Source organism: Mastigoproctus giganteus, chromosome 6, assembly GCF_048544385.1.
Source record: "Mastigoproctus giganteus isolate SK-2022 chromosome 6, ASM4854438v1, whole genome shotgun sequence".
Lineage (NCBI taxonomy): Eukaryota > Metazoa > Arthropoda > Arachnida > Uropygi > Thelyphonidae > Mastigoproctus > Mastigoproctus giganteus.
Genome location: NC_143580.1, coordinates 29,065,256 through 29,085,493, shown reverse-complemented (window position 1 = coordinate 29,085,493; position 20,238 = coordinate 29,065,256). Strand labels below are relative to the sequence as shown.

At 33.0% G+C, this 20,238-nt stretch overlaps 1 protein-coding gene across 1 annotated transcript in view; it reads right to left on the bottom strand.

Annotated features, from left to right (window-relative positions):
- Positions 1-7,438: 7,438 nt before the first annotated feature.
- Positions 7,439-20,238, bottom strand: part of LOC150084122 (glucose-induced degradation protein 4 homolog) — a 59,582-nt gene continuing 46,782 nt past the window's right edge. The window contains exons 4-5 of the mRNA XM_090375045.1: positions 15,152-15,282; positions 7,439-7,696 (exon numbers count right to left, since the gene is read on the bottom strand). Coding sequence (XP_090231171.1) covers positions 7,633-7,696; positions 15,152-15,282 — 195 coding nt within the window. The 3' untranslated portion in view covers positions 7,439-7,632. The remainder of the gene's footprint in view (positions 7,697-15,151; positions 15,283-20,238) is intronic.

The following is a 20,238-nucleotide window of genomic DNA, read 5'->3' as shown; positions in this document are numbered from 1 at the left end:
TTAGCAACAAACTGTGCTAACTAGGCCCCCCGCAGGAATATGACACCACCACTTTTCCCTCATTCATATAAAAATTAAATTTAAATATATTCCATTATTTGAGAGCCTGTTAGTTACAGATTTGTAATATGCAAATTGACCTGATATATCTTCAACCCTTTTTTTAGACAGAGGGATTATAGTTTCTTTGTGTCAGTACTTCAGGAGCTAGCATCAATTCAATTGCTGCATGGTTGAATTTTAGTGACCTTAGCTATCAGTATTCCAACCTGCAGTGTCATCCTATGTTTCATCTTTTAAAAAGATGACATACAGCTTTATAGAGAAATAGACTGATCATTATTGAAATTCCTGTACTTTTACTTTTTAGAAAATTATATTAAAAGACATTTCACATTTCATAAATGTGCTCTGACTACAATGATGCTCATTTTTTGACGTGCTTTTAGTATCGTGTTATGTCCTACATTTTGAAGTATTACATACACGTTCAGGATTGTTTTCTCTAATTTCCACCTCACACAAGATTGTTTGGAGGCCCACTGTATCCTCCGATTTATTCCAGGAAGAATAGCACTGGCATCAAAACTTTTGCTCTCTCTCCAAACACATCAAACAATTCCTGTAACCTTCCCAGTGTAAGCCTGGCTGATGAGCTGTGATTAGGTTTCTTGTTGATAAATTCTAAAATTTTTATTTCATTTAAAAAATTGTTCACTTATTGGGCTGAGTAAAGCTGTAATCATCTAATGAAATTATATTCTGTTTAACCATCAAATAAAAAAAAAATTTTTTATTATCAAATAAACTTTTTCATGTTATTAAAAGTTGCTACTTTACACAAATTTTTAAACACTATGTTGTCTGCTGTTATATATAAAAATCTGAAAGTGGCTCAGAGTTCTAAACAAAAAAGATAGGCCTGTACTAGAGTAAAAGAAAATAATTTAAAAGCTAATTTAGCAACAGCTGATATTTTATTTATTTTTATTTGATAAAAGTTCTATGAAATGCTTGTGATACCAAAAAATTTGAGAAAATGTTTATTTTTGAGTTTCTTCTTAACTATATTTAGATTTGAATATATTTGGATTTGAATTTATTTTTGACTAGATGAAATAACTCAGAAAAATAAGTGTTATTAGACTGCCATGATTTACTACAATGAATGTCAAATAACTGTTTAACTGTGATTTCTAAAGTATATATTATTCAATTTAGTTTATGAATAAAATAAAATTCCTATTACTGAGGCAACAGTTATCTGAACCAATCTTAAACTCAATCAGACATATTTTCATACTGTAAAATGGCTAACATAGAAAGCCCATCTGTGTGCAATTATCATGCAGATATGTATCCAAGAACTTGACTGCAATTATCTTAATATGTAGAAGTCTGTTCCTAAGAAAAACAGCAACTAACTACTTCTAACCTTTATAAATTAAGAAACTAAGCAGACAGACTGAAAAATGGCAACCAAGTTTAACTTTGATAAATGGAAGGTACCACATTTGGGTAGTAGTAATCCTGGAATAACATACCATCTGGGTAGCAACAAATTCGAGGGAGTTGATAAGGAAAAAGACCTAGTGGTATTGTACAGTCAGACATGAAATTCTCTGAGCAGTGTAGACAGGTTGCTAGGATTACCATGGGGTTCTGTCAATGATTTAAAAGATTTTTTTTACAGTGATTATTCCACTGTAAAAGATAATGGTAAGGTTACATCAGGAATACTGCATACAGGTATGGAAACCTCATTTTAAGAAGAATATGGTGCAACGAAGGGCCAACAGATTAGTTCAGGGTCACAAGAAGATATCCTTACCAATAAAGAGATTTTGTAAATTGCTGTCTCTGGAAAGTGGGCATCTGCATGGGTTAAGTAAAGAGTTAAGTGAACAAAATTCTGATGTCATTTTTAATCTTTCTCTCACACTCATGAATGCAACTTTAAATTGGAGTGAAAAAAAAAAAAAAAAAAAAAAAAGAGGATGGTTGAAAAATAGACATGGAAATTTGCATTCAGCCAGAGGGCAATTGTTGGAATAAACTTCTACCTGTTGTGGTAGCAGGTAGATTGAATAAATTTAGATAAGGTTGGGACAAATTATTAGAGGCAATTGGCAAATAAGGTTGTTGTTTTTTTTGGTTGGTGCACCGTAAGCTTTGTTTTATTGATTGATGTTGCCAATATTACTACTGACAGTAATACATAACTGCTTAGAGATTAATTATAAGAAACTTGTTACTGTTTTTCAACAATTTAATTAATGGCAATTTCAGCATTTGCTGCAAACAGCAGTGTTTGAACATAAATCACGGTGTGCATTTTTTTTTAAGTTAACCCTTTCTGGAATACATACATTATATACATGATTGTTTCAGATAAGGTGTATTTGAAATCTCCCAGAAAGTGCTGCTATCTGTATTTCCAAGTAATTGTGGACATAGTTTATAATAGATGCCACAACAAAAACAGCTTTTAAAATCAGATATACTATCTGTTATAGTTGTCCGATTTTGGTTACAAAAGCCGAAATTCAGCAGACCGAGAAGTTGATGAAATTGAATAAAATTATACATAAATAGGCATAGAAGTATTACATCAAAATAAGAAGTAATGATGAGCTGTTTAACAAATTTTTCTATAATTTTTATAAATTTTTTGCAATTAAAAAAGAAAATATGATTTGATTTTTGACAATTTTACTCTTAACATTGGTTGCCCAATGTCAAAATAATATTTAAAAGCATTTATGTTATTTAATCTTTACAAATTCTCAAAATTTCATGAAGAAACTTGCTACACAGAGCTGGCCTCTAGCAAAAAAACTCATTACTCACTTTAGAAATGATTAATAATTAATGAAATATACTTTTTTTTTTATAATGCTGAAATTTGCTTAAACTACATTTAAAATAATAATATGGAATGTATCATATGATGATAAAAACTCTGGAACAAGTGGATTTTTGGAAATTCTTTTAACACATAAAACACAAATTACATATGACAAAATAATAATAAAACAAAAAAAATCTATAGTTTAAATATTGTAATACGACTACTGTATTTGGAAATTCATAAGAACATTAGTCAGATTTCATCAGATTTCAACAATGAAATCTGATGTTTTAACTTCACTGTCAAGATAATGAAGAAGCTGCATCCAATAGTTAAAAAGTAATTTTAAAAATACTAACTTCTATTAATCCTTAGCTACAGATTGAAAAAAAGTTTGCACATGTGTCAATCTTTTTCAGCTGTTTTGGCTTGTGAATCACATAAAATGTATAGTGCAAATTCTTTGCTTGCATACTTAAAGAAAAACTGCTACTGCCAACTCATTCAGCAAGGTTAGCATGCTAAGGGTACTGAAGAAATTTGCAGCTCTCACAATTTCAAACACTTATGACAATGGCTTGAGCTCACAATGATCTCAATAATACCAATATTAAAACTGAGTAACAACTTATTTTAAATGATTACTTTCTTTAAATAAAATTACAGATTTATTGAGAATATCATATGAAAGTGCTTTAATAATGTTGCATTTGAAATGAAAATGTCTCATAAATGGGCAAACTAAACACTATGTAATAATTACGCATAGGAATATCAAATCCCAAAATTATCTGTGGCTAAGTCAGTAAAAATACCAGATAAAGGTATGAATAAATGCATGATGTAAAAATTTTATAATTTTGTAAATAAACATCGATTGATGAAAAGGCACAACAAATTAAAAGTGCTCTCGAGAGCATGGAGAGAATATAGGCAAAGTTTATTGTACACGTGTATATATATATATTATTTTCAAGAAACTAACAGGAAATTAAATACCTAAGTTAATTTTGTCTAAAAACAATTCAAAATTAACACACACTATTTTTGTTTTCAAGTCCTCATGTTATGTGAAGAATCAGGTTCATTTAGGAGCAAAAGTTTATTATAATAAATGCAGACTCATCATGAACTTAAGTTATGGTAGTATCAGAACAGGATTTGAAAGCTCAAATAATTAAGTTAAAACAGCATTTTTTTTAAAATGAAGTGGAATTGTAGCAAGGATATTGAAAGTTTGGGATTAGGAAAAAAAAAAAAAAAAAAAGAAAGAGAGCTGTATATACAATAGTGGTCTACTTTTTAATATTTCAAAGTTTTATATACCTAAGATAATGAGATCTAGTGGTGCCGAGTTGGGTATCGAAATGGAAAATTGATTTTCTAACTATTAATTTACCTATAAAACTTTGTTCGTCAACGTAGAGCATAATCTTGACCTTATTAAGGGCAGGAATTCTTACTGAGTAAGGAAAAAGACACAAGATTCCACTTCTTGCCTCCTTAGGGGAGTTGAGAGAGGAATCCAGGGCAGTGAGAGGGACTCCCAGAATACTTTTTTTTAATTATTCAGGAAATTCTTTTTCCCTTTACTTATTCCTTTTGAAGTTAATGTAATAGGCAGAACAATGCTTCAAAAAAAGTATTTTCAAACTGAATTTTCTCACTGTGTACTGTATTTTTGATTTCTGAAACTAGAATAAGGGATGTGAGGTGACAGGCAAATTTGAAGTGATTGTACATAGTTGTTAAATATACCCTTCTACACAGATAACCCTATGACTGACACTGAACTTTGAGTCTGATGGGAGGAGGGAGGGAGAAGGGAAGCAACATTACGAGATGTTTTAATTTACTGGAATTTCAGAAAACAAATAGTTTTTTTTAAAAACAATATTATAAAATATATTTGATATCAAATATTTTTATAATATTGCATAAAGGCCATTCAACCTGAGCTATGGTATAAATTTAATAAGAATTTTAGTTTGAAATTCTATGTTGTATCTTGCGTCCTGTTGTAGTTGAATTACATTTGCATAAGTTAACAATCAAATAAATTTAGGGAGTTGGCCATGATCTTTAAACTTTTGAGGAAGGTATGTCAAAATTCAAAACACTAGAGTATCAGATGTACCAGTGTACATTTGATACAATAGTTAACTGCTTTCAGAAAGCTAGCTCCAAGTATAGGTAATCATACATCAAGCTATAGCTTTATATTTTTACAGATTGAAAAATGTTCTACACTATACTGTTAGGCCTAAATCTTTCCATTCTTTCCATCTGAGAAAAATGATTTTGACTGTGAAGGATGGCATTCAATCTGAAAGAAAAGATAAATGCATATCCTCATTTGTGGTCCATAGCACTTATCAACAATGAAAAATGCAACTTTTCAGTTAATTTAACTGCATGTGCCTTGTCCAAAACAATTGAGTGGGGCAGGGGAGGGGGATCCCCTTCAAGACTTCTGTTTTCTGTTGGAAGCAGAAAGCCTAAAACAGTAAGAGAAGGCTCCAAGAAACTAAACAAAGATCCTCAGGCTACTTAAGACATATAGTAAGGTTCAGGAAAGTCTTCAGCATAAACAATGTAAGATTGGGGATTTTGGAATCAACTGAATTTTGCAGCTTGCAACAAAAAAAAAAAAAAAAAAAAAAATCCTTACCAATAGACTAAATAAAGATTATTCTGACAAAGATCTCACTTCTGCAATAGGATCTGTCATTTAACAAGGCAGTGCTGACACAGCAGATAGCTGTGTTAGCACATGTAACTATATTATTGGAATTCTTATGTATACCAACTCTTATGTATTGAATAACTGTTATGTTGCTAGCAACAGCACAGGAACATTATTACATGTGTAATAATCAGAATGGGAATAAATCTGAGTGATGAATGACTGAGTTGTTGATTTAACACACACTAGGCTGATCAAATTGTAGTATTTTTTTAATTTATGCAGTCTCATTTTCAATAAAAAATGTACAGCAGCATTTTTGAAACATCCTGTTTTGAAGGCATTATAGAAATTGACTTGTAAAAGCAGCCTTTTGCATACAAAAAATTTTCACATTTGATTATGACATACTCCTCTTTTTTTTAAATAAAAAATTAAAGGATAGGTGAACAGTTCATAATTTCATAATCTTCTCTAATTATAATGTTAAATTAATTTAAAAAAGATAGTAAAGAAAAATGGATTGCCCAAAAATTAAAACTGAATTAAAACTTCCGTATTAGCCAGGTATATTTCTGCCATGGAAGTGCAAATCTGTTAATCATAAGTATAAAGTAAAGTGTGCTTTTCTGAACAAATTCATAAATTTTGGCAATGTGTAATATTAAGAAATAAATAATCTTGCATCAATGATATTAATAATGTGGTTTACATCAGACAGATCATGCTTGGTTCTGTTAGTAAAAGTAATGTTAATGAATAAGATTAACAATATGTGGAATGTTGACATCAATACATAATGAAATATTAAATGATTCCATTATATTGTTGGAGTTCAAATTAATGGGCTCAGTAGTACTTTTATATATGTTCAGATAATAATTGAAATGGCTAGAAACATTCACAATATAGTTACACAGATCAGACATGTTTTTATATTATTGTAAATCATTTGAATTAATCTTATCTGGTGTATAGTATTCCAGAAATCCAGTTCCAAGTTTGGTACCTTCCTACTTATGAACTGTTATAACTTTTTTTTTTTTTTTTAAATGTTCATAATATATTAACAGCATTTTCTATAAATCTGTCTTATTTTAGCATTTGGATTTGCACTGCAGAGCCAAAAGAAATAATAACAACTTTAGTATAGTAATATTTTTATATCACAAAATACTACTGATATACAAGCCTTTTTATCTTTATATATTTTATTCATCTAATTTTCACAAGACAAGTTTTAATCATGTAATTCAAATAAGACCCCTATGAGAAAACAGTACTTTAATCTGTAAGCTTTCAAACAGTTCTACTACCACCATAGCAACTTAAGACATTGGTAGGACAATACTTCATTATAATATGCTTATGCCATTCCCTCAACTATAGTCATTTACTGTTTATACTTTTTAATAAGCAATTAAATATTAGATTAACATATTTTTTAACCTACTTAACTTGAAAAGTAGTTGTAATTCACTCTTAAGTTTAAAATATCTATATAACCATAATATATGGTAATTCTGAAAGTTAACATTTTCATTACTGTGTATCAGAATACACACTAAAAAAAATAATAATAATAAAAAAATAATAATAAATAAAAAATAAATATAATTTGATATTTATTTATTTGCAGTGCATATCTACATCTGCAAAAAAAAAAAAAAAAAAAGTTATGTGGTTTGAAAAAACTTTTTTTTTTTTTTTAACCTTTTTTTTTTTTTTTTTTTTTAACCAAAAATGTTCACCATATTTGGTTTTTATTTACACTTCATGATTTATAGCAGCTAAGTTGTGGCAAAAGAAAACATTAAAATAAATTAAGAGAAACATACAAATCAAGCCTTACTTTTTCTTTCCTTTTTCAACCCTCCCCCCTTTTTGACATTGTGCTCTCACAAGGTTACATATTCACATGACAGCTGACGGCATCATAGACATGATTTCATAATCTATGCAACGTGGTATCAACAGTTTAACAAAAAAGCTTCTGTTTGTACAAACAGGCACAACATAATGACCAGATGACTTTTGGAATGCTGCAAAAAAACAGCAGCAAAAGTATAACAGTTTATTTCACTGCACAATATTCCTATCGAAACTCATAAATCTGTATACTGTGTTCTGGTACATGAGTTAATGTGAGAGACTGATACCTGGAGAAAGAAAAGAAAACTTGATATTTATTTAAAATAAATAAATTTCCAAGGTGAAGAGGGACAAAAAACATCAAATTTTTTTAAAAATTTCCATAGTACAAAACAAACTTACATACTTGTACTTACTTTGGTAAATTTTGTTTTTCCAAGGCAAAAACACATTATTCAATTAATTTGATTTAGATATTTTCTCACCCAGTTGCCTTAATATACTCTAATATCAGTTTAATAATCATTAATCACAAATCCAATTAATTCCTGGGTGAAAGATCAGGATCTGCAAGCTATAGACAGTTGTACTGGTCTCAAAAGTCTCGGGAGGGAATGCACAAGGGCATATGAAAGAAGTTACTATTAACAGTCCAAAAGTAACACACACACACACACACACACACACACACACACACACACACACACACACACACACACACACACACACACACACACACACACACACACACACACACAGCCTGTCTAAATTATACCAGATTGCAGACAGCTGGTGGAGTGGAGGAGATGCAATTGATCAAATTATAGTGAGTATGATTAACATTTTGTGTAAAAAAAAAAAAGTTGTGTTAAAGGAACTGTACTGCACTATAAAGTTATTTATATATGTTTTGCATCGGGTTGAATAAAATCTTGTGATGACAAATACAGGAACTCCCCGACTTATGTAAGAGTTGGAATTTCCCCCATGCTTGTGCAGCACTCGCAACTGTGCTCGCTGAATTGATCAAATCAAAAAAGAAATGTTCAACGAACAAGTAAATAGAATTATTTATTGTATTTATTCAAACAAAAAAGCGTGCAATTTATTTTAAATTTATAAAATTACAAAAAAAGAGAGGAGACAGGCATAAGGTCAGTAAGTTTTAACTCTTGAGCATCTTTGCCAGAATCAATGTTTTCAGCTGATAAGTACGTCGCTGCAGTGGTTGAGGGCTGTGGAGATTTAGAAGGGGTCGGGAGCTCAACCTTACGAAAGAACATATAAATGGATGATCAAACGGTGGCTTTTTTCTTTTCATTGTAGATTTCTTTGTAGCAAGCTAGCATATCATTCACCCCTCCATTAACTTTTAAGAATCATTTGCTGTCAGGATCCACTTTCTCAAACCTCGCCATTGCTGATCCAATTTCGTGAAATGCCATTGCCATCTCTCTGGTGATGAAGCATCTCGGCTCCTCATTTGGTTCATCTTGAACTTCGTCAGCATTTTCTTCTTTCACTTTCGCTGCCTGCAAGTCAATAAGTTCTTCATTAGATAATTCCTTCTCTTCTTCCTCTATTAACTCCTCCATGTCTTTGGCATCAACCTCCAACTGAAGTAGCTCTGCAACCTTTACAATCTTATCTGTAACCTCTTCATATGATTTGTCTTTTTCAAATCCTTCGAATCCTTCGAAGCCTTTTACGTGCCGTGGGCATATTTCCTTCCATGTGCCATTTAAACAACTTTTAGTAATTTCTGCCCAGGCCTTATTAATGTTTACGATGGCGTGGTAAATACTGTAAGATTTCCAAAAGTCTCTTAACATAAAATTTTTCTCATTGTCTACTGCAGACAATGCCTGAGCAAATGTGCATAAACAGTATGCTTTTAAATTCAAAATAACACCGATCCAAGGTTGGATGAGTGAAGAGGTGTTTGGCGGTAGAAATATAACTCTCATGTTCGAATTGAAATCATCTAGATGCATAGGATGTCCAGGAGCATTATCTAATAGAAGCAAAATCTTGAAAGGAACATCATTGTCTTTACAATATTTTTCAACCTCAAGCAAGAGTGTGGCACTATCTTTTGATGCAGTTATTCAAAAAACTATGCTGCATTTGGGAAAATATTCTTATTAAGATGGTCCAGTACTGCACCTTTAATCACAGATTCCATAACTTTATCAACAGAAGTCAAACTCATTGGTCTACAACTGGCCATTACTTCTTTGGATCATTCTTTATGGAATGAGGAGACATTGACACTTTTCCAGTAAAAAGGAAGTGAATCTAATCATGATCTCAAAAATATTATTAATGGTTGGATGTACTCACCTGTAATCTTTATCAGTATAAATGCATGTACACCATCCACCCCTGGGGCTATACACTCTCTCAGCTTTAGCAGCTATTCAGATAGGTGCATCTCTGATATCCATATATCACTTATTTCACAATGATTTAACTTGGCTTCACTATTCCAATTTGGCACTAATGTGTTTTTAATAGCAATGATAGCTGCAAAATATTTTTCAACTCTACAGCCATTTTGGCCAGATTGTCAATTATACTACCATGATCTTGCACAAAGTTTATCAGCCTTACCCTGCTAGTGGGTTTATTACATATCTGTTCATAGTTATTGTATGAAGCAGTGTCACTTAAGCCTAACTTTCTCATGCTTTTTTCTTTTGCTGAAACAAGTCTTTCAGTTCTCGTTATCCATTTTGGCATCTTTCTTTTGAGGTACCTCTCAAGTGGAACAAATGTGTTTGTGGCATCCAGAATAAATCCCTTAACCACTCCCCATAATGCATTAATATTATATAGGATACAGTAATAATTGAATTAATAGTAATTGACCATCAAAATTTCTTTGGCCATTGCACTATTGGTTCCTGACTTGTCATACTTTTGATACTGTGTGAATCCTTGGTGAGAATTAGGTCAAGGATATTTGAGACCCTTGTGCTTTCTCTAATGTTTTGAAATAAATAGCAGTTATCTAGCTAGTAAGTAACTACTCTTGTTATGTATACCACACGTCTATGATTTATAATCTATAAAAGGAAAATTAAAGTTGCCCATAATGACTCACTCCCTCTTTCTTGTCCACTGCAGTTGCCTAGATATTTTTATTGTACTCTTCAGTCATTTGGTTTGTAACATCTTTCATCTTTCTTTTACTACCAATCTCTCACAGCACATGGACTCAACATCTGCCTGTACTTGATCAAATTCTGGAAACTATCTTGTTACTTTCAAGCAGCTTTTTATAAGCAGCATAAACCCCCACCTCATCTCTTTCACGAGCACATTATACTCGTCATAGCAAAATTCATTACTCCCTATCTTGGGATGGCACCATATTTCAGTTATTCCTACAATATTACTGCTTGACCAAACCAAATTCACTCATTTTATTTGACCAAACCAAATTCACTCATTTTATTTAACCCCTTCATGGATTATCCCACGATATCTCGTTTTTAGTTTAAAAAGTTATTTGGAACTACACGAAATATCTCGGAATACAATAATACCTGAAGCAAACAATAATACCTTCAAATTTAGGACTGAAACATGTTTTCTCGGACATTTATGTGGCTAATTTTGCATTAGCCAGGTAAATCCCGAGATTTCTCACGCCTGGCAGCAGACGACTGGCTTTCATTTTACTTATATTGTACAGCAATATAAGAACAGTAGTGTGCATTCCTATGCCGCCAGTAAGCAAAATATAATTTGCCATCCTAAATGCAGAATACTGAACCCACGAAAATAATTCACAAAAAACAATATCGAAAAATATTTCGGCGCCCACTTGAACTGCCGCCTGTAAGTGATGCTTACCTCGCCTATCCACTTGGGACAGCCATGTGTCAGAATGTAGTTAGTTCGCAATTATTGCTTGTGGCGGGAAGTTACTGATTGTGTGTTCCACTTGATTTTTTAAATTTATTTATATAATTAGTAATGAAGAGTTTTTCTGTTCCTTTCTTTTAGCTCAAGTACTAATTTATTGAAAAAATCTGTATAATTTGCACACTTTTTGGCATACACAAGATAACTCAGGACAGCCCAAATGGGTTAATTACTCCCATGTATTTTCTACGGAAAAACGCAAAAAACTATACGGCTATTCGCACGATGCATACTTTTAATCTGTTAAATAAAAAAAGTCGATCCGTTATGGCACATTTTCTGGAAAAAAAATGTTCCGGGAAGGGGTTAAAACACTCCTTAGAATGCTAACTACATTACTTCTTATTTATTATTTTTTTTTTTACTGCTCTAATACATTCCTTTAATAGTTATTTACCAAAGTCTTTCTCTGAGGTATGTAACTACTGGAGATTGTGTCTAATTCACTGATATTTCCATATATAGAATTTTAAAGTATCCCACAAATACTCTCAACGCAGGGTGCAATGCAACTGATTTCTTGGCTTTTGGTTAATACCCTTAATCTGAGTCTTACGGGAGATTCCCCCCCCCCCATTATCCCTGAACCCTTAAGGCTTTCTCTATAGCATCAGCAATAACCATTGCACCTCTCCTGTTCAAGTGAATTCCACTCTTACAAGACAAATCTCTTCTGTTAACTAAGGCTAGCCAAGCTGGGGGAACTTCCCCCATAAGCTTCACAAAATTCAAGTCTTGGGTCAATTCACAAGGCTTTCATCATGGACCCGCCCATCATGTCTGGGAACAACTGCAGACACTTAACATTTTGTCCTTATCTCTCGGTATTTTTCCAGCATGACCTTATATTTCTTGACCAAGTCATCAGTTCATTTTTGTTTTATGTTATTAATTCCCTTCAGAAATGGTTAGCACCTGGTAGACAGGTGCTAACCATTTCTGAAGTTAGCATCTGGTTAGCACCTGTGTTAGAACCTGGTAGACATACCCTAGTTCTGCTTCATTGGTCTTGATTAAAAAATACATTTCCAGTTTTCCTAACAACTAATATCACTTGCTAACCATACCTCATTTTGAACCAGAGTACTCGTTAAATTATTTAGCAATCGCTTATCACTGCAGTACTCGCCTCTAAGTCCGTAATTAGAAAAGTGAACTCATAGGTGAAAAAATAATTAAAATTAACTATCTAAAACATGCCCTAAGGAAAAAAGATGCTCACAACTTTTTCCCAGGTTGTCTTCTATAAAAAATTGGAATTGTGTACTAAAAGACTTGACATTGTCATCAGTTGGTTATCATGGTATGAGAAGGTGACAGACTTTATAGTGATCTAACTCCCAGAATGCATTATTGTATTGCATATGCGAAATTTAACAAGTGTTAAGCGGCATATTGGCGAAAGGTTTGCTAGTATTTTAGTGTTTAGACCTTTGTATGATGTGTTTTGTCGAAACCATTCAATGGCTAAAGCTTTGTACTGAATTAATTTATAATTAGAGTTTAATTTGACTAGAGTTATTGCTGAACTTATTAAAGGAGTGTGATTGTAAGAATGTGCATGTTGGCTAAGTTCAGTTATGCTATGGTATGGTTGTAAACTATTATTATGAAAGTATGCTCTGGTATTAGCCATTTTGGATGACCCGAATTTAATGGTTGTGCTACCTATATAACACACATTGCAGTCTTGTTGGCATTTGATAAGATATACTATATTATTTATGTCCTGAGTATTGTCGTTATTTGGTTTTTAGGAGCATTAGCAACTAAGGCCATATTGCTCCGGGAATATGCGATGGTCATTCCCTGACCTTTCTGCATCCTCCGTATTTGGTGGTGACGGGCTCGAACCCCGGTCTAATCAAGAAGCGTGTGCTACACACTGCTGCTCCTTCCTACCTGGCTACGGAGGCACCCTCCTAATCTATTGTATGAGGAAAAAACTAACGATGTCAGTGCCTGAAAAGATGTTACAGAGTTGTTGAGCGAACTGACTGTGATACGGAAGTGTAACTTTGGTGTACTGTTTATTACTGTTGTTCATTTTATTAGTAGTAGGAGGATTATTTATTCTATTTCTTGATTCTGATATAGTATCTCGTATTAACTTTATATTTTCTTTTAGTGAAGGTTTTGATTATATACGGTAAACCCCCGCTACTCGCAGGGGTTACGTTCCTGAGAAATGCCACGAATACTGAGTTATGGCTCCCATAGTAATAAAGGGGTTCCGTTCCAAAGTATGAAATACATAAGAAAAACTAGTCTAAAATTTTGTCTATGTATGTATTATATGTACCTTCATAATATGACTATGTACATAGACAGTACATAGTGAAATGCAAACATAAAATATCTCAAACATATCTCAAAATGAAAATAAGAAACAATTTAATATTAAATGTAATATTTGTTAGCAATTTCAAACAAATCTTTTAATCCAGCGCCTTTGCTATAGCTAAAAAACCATCAGTTATCCTGCCAGTTCTATCACCAGTTTCGCTAAAGTGTTGATAAAGGTGTTTTGCCTTTTCACGAATGATGAAAAGGGGACTTTTATTTTGAGTTCCGTCTTCTATCCACAGATTTAAAGCCTTTTCCATTTTTTCTAATTTAACATCACGAGTTACATAGAAAATTTTTTGAAGCAATTAGCGCGTTTTCATGGACACTACGGCAGATTTTTCCTTCCGATTTCTTGATTGATCATACCGTTGACTTATTGATTTTATAATGTTTTGCCACTGACAAGACACTTTCACCATTACAAATTTTGTCTAATAACTGAATTTTACTCACTAATGTCATCACTTTCTTTGATCTTTTCACAATTCCCTTGTTATTCGTAGCCATATTTTTGCAGGGGTTAGAAAATAATTTGTCCACAATAAAGTCACTTTCTTAAGTTAACACACTTGAAAGTCTGTTTACACTAACACACTGCAAAACGGTAGATTTTTCACTTTTGTAAGCATATCAATTTATAAATTGATAAATTTATTCAATTTATAAGCATATAAATTAAAAGCAAATGACGAAACCTATGACAAGTGCATAGCACATACTGAACAAGGATTAGCGAGAAACATCCATGCTCGCGATTTTGTCACCAAAGTCATGTGTGCAATTTTGGCAAAGTACCAGTGAATGGAGCTAGAAAAACTGCACAGATAACTCTTATATGTAAGCTGAACTTCAACTTCATTGGTGAACGTAGTTTGACACCATGATGCTCATCTTTCTGATTACCATCACTAGGAGAATATCTAAAACAAACTCAGTGACTGGCATAAATCTTAACCAGGAGAGGTATTTAATATTAGTCCAAAACTAAATACAAAACAAAACACTGCTGAAAATCTGGATTCTGTACACATATAATCTTTTATTTAATAAATATTAAATAAATGGTTATATCTGTGCAATAGATAGTTATAATATTCGTTAATATTTTGATGAATATTAAATATTTATTATACTCTTCAGTTCTTTATTAATTACTACAACTGATGTAATAATTATTTAACTCATAATTATAATGATTTTACTTCTGCTTCACAAATAATCTGACTTCTGCACTACTGTGTTTCAATGTAAAGTTAACAATACACAATATTATTAATAGCAAAAATTTAGTAATTAATAGCAGAAGTGGTATGGCACCAGTGCATCAATAATCAGATGAGTCAAGAAGCACAATTGCTTTATTAATTTAAGATGTGACATGGATTCTGTATCTGCAATCTCAAAATGATATTTAATCTAAATCATTGTTCTCAGCTGCTCAACCTATCTATAAAACTTACCACTCTGAACTCCTGTGATAATAGTAACCTTCGATTGTTGCTGTAGATTTCTGAAAACAGATGTAATAAAAACCGGCAAATGAAGCCCCATTAATGTCTTTGATAGTGTGATCAGGAACTAAGAAGTGTTCCTGTAAAAACATAATTTCTCAATATTAATACAACAGAAACATAAAAGCAAAATTTCAAGTACAACAAAAAGTTGAAGAAATTATTACATGATACATTATAATTCACACAAATATTTTTTTTATTTCACTACCACCTATAAAATTTAATTTCATTAAGGTAGTACAGTGGATTTTGGTTATTTGGTCCACCAGTTAATCGGGGCAGCCGTTTATTTGGGGCAAATCTTAAAAAACAGAACCCAATCGAGAAAATAGCCAGGGTTTATTTTGCTTAATTGGGACAACATGCCATTTAATCGGGGCAGAAGACCGCAGCACTGCAGATTACCCTACGATTGTCTCCGAAAATCGTAGGGTAATCTCCAGTGGTTGGATTTCTGGAGGTCATAACCATAAAACAATTAGCAGTCACCTGTTTATTGGGCTTTTCTGTTAGTGCAATCTATCATAAACAGATAGTAAACTCGATCTTATTGAATTTGCGTTAATACAGACAGCTGGAATTCTGTGGGTTATGGTGAAATGTGTTTACACTTGCATGAAATCTTCAGTCATATAAAAAAATTAATTTTCAAAATCTTCTCTTCATACCTATTTTTAAAGCTTCGTAACTTGTTACTCCATTCTCACTTGCGAGTATTGTGTTACTCGCAATTTGTGTGTGCCATGTTCTTTGTTATAGATTGCTTATCTTTTTACTGTTTTAAATTTTAACCCCCACTCACAAATGTCAGTGAACAGAAATGTCAACTAGTTAGTATGTACATATTACAGTACATATTAATTATTCCGATTATCACGTATATTCTTCCGATTTTCACATATCATTTGATTTTTTAATTGGTAAGGTATCGAGGTAAGGTAATAAAGGGTAAATTTGCGCTTAATATATCTTTACTTTTATAGCCTGTGGATATATTCCTCCTATTTTCGATAATTAGAATCACTGTTTAATAGAATTAAAATTCAATTCACAAATGTGATCACAGCAACTGGCACTTACTACACATTGTATAGTGAATGTTACTTTACTATGGCAAATCCATAGTAATGTGATTTGATTGTACGGTGAACCAATTGTAAAGTGGGGATCCATTGTATTTTTAACTCCGCTTCTGTCTCCTGGGTAAATAATTACCCAGATCAGATTTAAATTCATAAATTCTATAATATTTACTCTAATTACAGAGCTGAAACTTGGTATAGCTGGAACCATAACTGTTTTCTTGAATTTTCCAACTTCAATTTTCAAAACTTTCTATTGAATTTCACACAAATGACAAAAATGTGACATCAAGTATGCATCTTTTTAGGCCTTTTCAATTTATTTTTCTACCCCCGCCCTAACCAGCCTAGGGCTTAGGAAACCTGACACTTGATTTGTTTCTTGATGTAGAGCGTGAGCGTGGGAATCGTCATGAGCGAAGCGTGGAAAATTAAGTCACACCGTCCTCTGTACAGCTATATCGACAACCCAAAGAAAACAAACAAAAGAGAAACACAAGCTACTGTTAGTTGACATAAGAAGCAATAAAGTGAAATAGTAGCAACAACTGTTTATGAAAGGCAACAGATCGTATTTCCTTTCTTCAATGTGTATTGCACCTACAAACAGAAAATCAAGGAAATTCATCTGTTGGAAATGGAAAAAACTGGTGTAAAACTGATAACACTGCAATGCGCATTTGATAAAAAAAAAGTTTGCTCTATTGTAATTGTTTTTAGTGAACAATATCGGAACAGCAGTTTCCTGGATGTATATTTGATCTTCTAACGAAATTTCAAGAAAATATTTTTATTTATAGATGCGTTATAAACTTCAAAAACTGGTGTGCAAAAGAAAAAAAAAAAAAATCATCCGCTATGATAACGGATTGTTTCTTGAAACGTGTCTTCTTCACAAAACTACAATATTTCTAACAATACAAAGCTAACAGACTGCGACTAACGGCTGCTCAAAAAGCATTCTTAGAAAATATTTGCTTGTTACACTTTGATGTCATCACAAAGGGAGAAATTCTGTTTTAGTACAGAAGCCGAATAAATTCACCATCCATGGTCATATGTTGTTCTGAGCTGCAATAAAAAGATAAACCCCGCTGAAAAAACAGATTTTCTCCCCATCACTTCTCTTGTTTTACTGTGGTTTTTGGCAAATGTATAATTTCACACAATCAATCCGTGACTGCTGCTAAACACGGTTCAGTTTCTTGTATTCTCTCTCTATGTTGGGATCTCCTCTGACCATATGGTCATCTCGGAGTATAAACAGAAAATTTGTTTGTCGGAATGCTGCCCGCCAATGGCACCAATTATCAACTTTACTTGACCTTCTAATGTACGTTGTGTTCAAATAATCCACTTTGCGAAAATTCTACATCAATTAGGAGCAAAAACTGTTTTGCCCAACATAACGAATTACTTTAGGTACAATAAAGGACGACTACTGACGATTTTACTGACTGGAAGGAAGTGTCTACAATAAAACATCTGTACAAGGCGAAAACATACGGTTACTCAAAGGAAAGTAACCGTAGTCATTTGCACTCAAGGACAAGCTATACAGAGGTGTTTGAAATTTATAATGCAGTTCACTCACTAATATTTCCAGAGGGATTTTTGCGAAATATTGTTCCTGAAAACAATTACAAAAAAGCAAAGTGGTTTTTTTTTAAATTTGGTGCGCATTTCAGCGTACCAAACAAAAATCGGACTATCTGAACTTCGGCTTCTTACGACGAAACTCACTTATTAGAACTTTAGCATCTGTTGTGAAACTGAATGCAATAAAGAAATAGACTTATTAGAACTTTCATATCTGCAATGAAACTGACTAATTAGAACTTCAGCATCTGAGATGAAAGTTACAGCTCTGGACCTTTGACAATCTATTGGCCTTCTCCCCACCAAAAAATTACTTTTACTTCTCTCTCTTGTCCAACTGGAAAGAGCGAACTCCCTCCCATAAGGAGTTTTTTTCCTCCAAATGAATGGAGGGAACTGGGAATTTCAGGAAAATGAACCCTGTTTTCCTTCATTCGGCAAACAGCTACTCTGTTAGTGCAAGAGAATTGAAATTACATTTGTAGCATGAAATTGAAGCATCCAAACATGACACTTTATGCTGAATTTTTCGGGTGTGTGTGTGTGTGTGTGATAATGAAAATTTTTTGATGGTATCAAGGAAATATCGAAGTATTCGGTAACGGTAACAGTTACAATTTCCCAATCCGTCACTACAAGTAACGGGATTGTGAGATTTTTCGTTTGCACACCAGGTGAGATGCATGTGAAGTTCCTTCGACATCAGTTTTCAAAGTTTATAACACAGCTATGAATAAAAATATTTTCTTGAAATTTCGTTAGAAGATCAAATATACATCCATGAAACTACTGTTCTGAAACAGTCCTCTAAAAACAAATACAATAAAGTGAACTTTTTTTTTTATGAAATGCGCATTGTAGTGATCAGTTTTATGACAGTTTTTTCCCCCTTCCGTTTCCATTGTGGTTTCCAATAGATGAATTTCCTTGATTTTTTGTTAGTAGATACAATGCATACTGAAGAAAGGAAAGAAGATATTTTTGTTTTTCAAAAAAAATTCGTTGCAATTCTTTCGTACAACAATTACGAAAAGCAGTAAAGCAAAATGTTGTGTGAGAGCCATGCAAAATATTGTTCGCAAGTAATGATGCTCAACTGTTTGTTTTCCAAGAAAGTTGCTTACATTTTTATCTTCTCCTTGGATCACCATGGTAACGCTATGATGTAAGCCTGACCAGACAATTATATCTCCGCATGTGGTGATTCGTTTTAGCCAGAGGTGCCGAGATGACGCGGGAATTTCAAACGAATGCTGTAACATGATAAAAGTGTCTTGCCGTCTTTTTTTGCTCTCATAATTTCAAAAATTGATATGTGATCGTACATTGTTGCTGTTTTCGAGTGAATTAATAGCAATAGTTTTTGCTGAATGCTAAAGGGTAGGAAATCAAAGAATATACTTCTGTTTATGTATATTGAGAGGGGGGGGGGCAACCTTCAAGTTAGGATTAAAAGTCGGCTCGATCAGATAATCGGGGCAGCCGCTTAATCGGGTCAAAATGCACTAGTCTCGATGTGTCCCAAATAACCGGAATCAGCTGTATTACGTAGTTGTGAAAAATTTATAATACAGAGTAGTATTATTTCCTCATCATCAGCAATTTTCAATCCACTGCAGGATGAAGGCTTCTCCAGCAACTTTCCAGTTCCTTCTGTTTTGAGCACTGGCCATCCATTCACTACCCAAAAACTCATGAATTTCATTTATCCATCTCCGCCTTTGTCTTCCAGGTTTTCTTCTAGCTCCTCTTGGGTACCATTCTGTTATTTTCTTAGTCCATCTGTCATCATGTCTTTGAGCTATGTGTCCTGCCCAAGACCATTTTAATTCTTTAGTTTTGATAAGAATGTCCTTTACTTGAGTTTGCTGCCTAATCCATGTGTTTCTCTTCTTATCTAACAGTCTGATTCCCAATATAATTCATTCCATTCTTCGCTGTGTAGTTCCCAGCTTCTCTTCCATTCTTTTGGTGAGTGCCCAAGTTTCACTACCATAAGTCATGGTGGGGAGTATACATTGGTTCATTATTTTACATTTCAGACAAACTGGGATATTGCTCTTCAGTATGTGACTATATTTCCTGAATGCTATCCATCCAAAATTTATTCTTCTCTTGACTTCCAGCCATTTATCATTATTACAGCTAATCACTTGTCCCATATAAGTATATAACTCCACCTTTTCAATTACTGCTCCTCCAATCATTATTTCCCTTTCTGTGGCATACTTGTTCATCATTACTTTTGTTTTAGCCATATTCATCTTTAGTCCAAAATTTTTCCCTATAGGATTCTTGGGCTTTATCACTTTCAGAAAGTTGTAATGTTCCTTGTCGATATCTTGGTCCTGA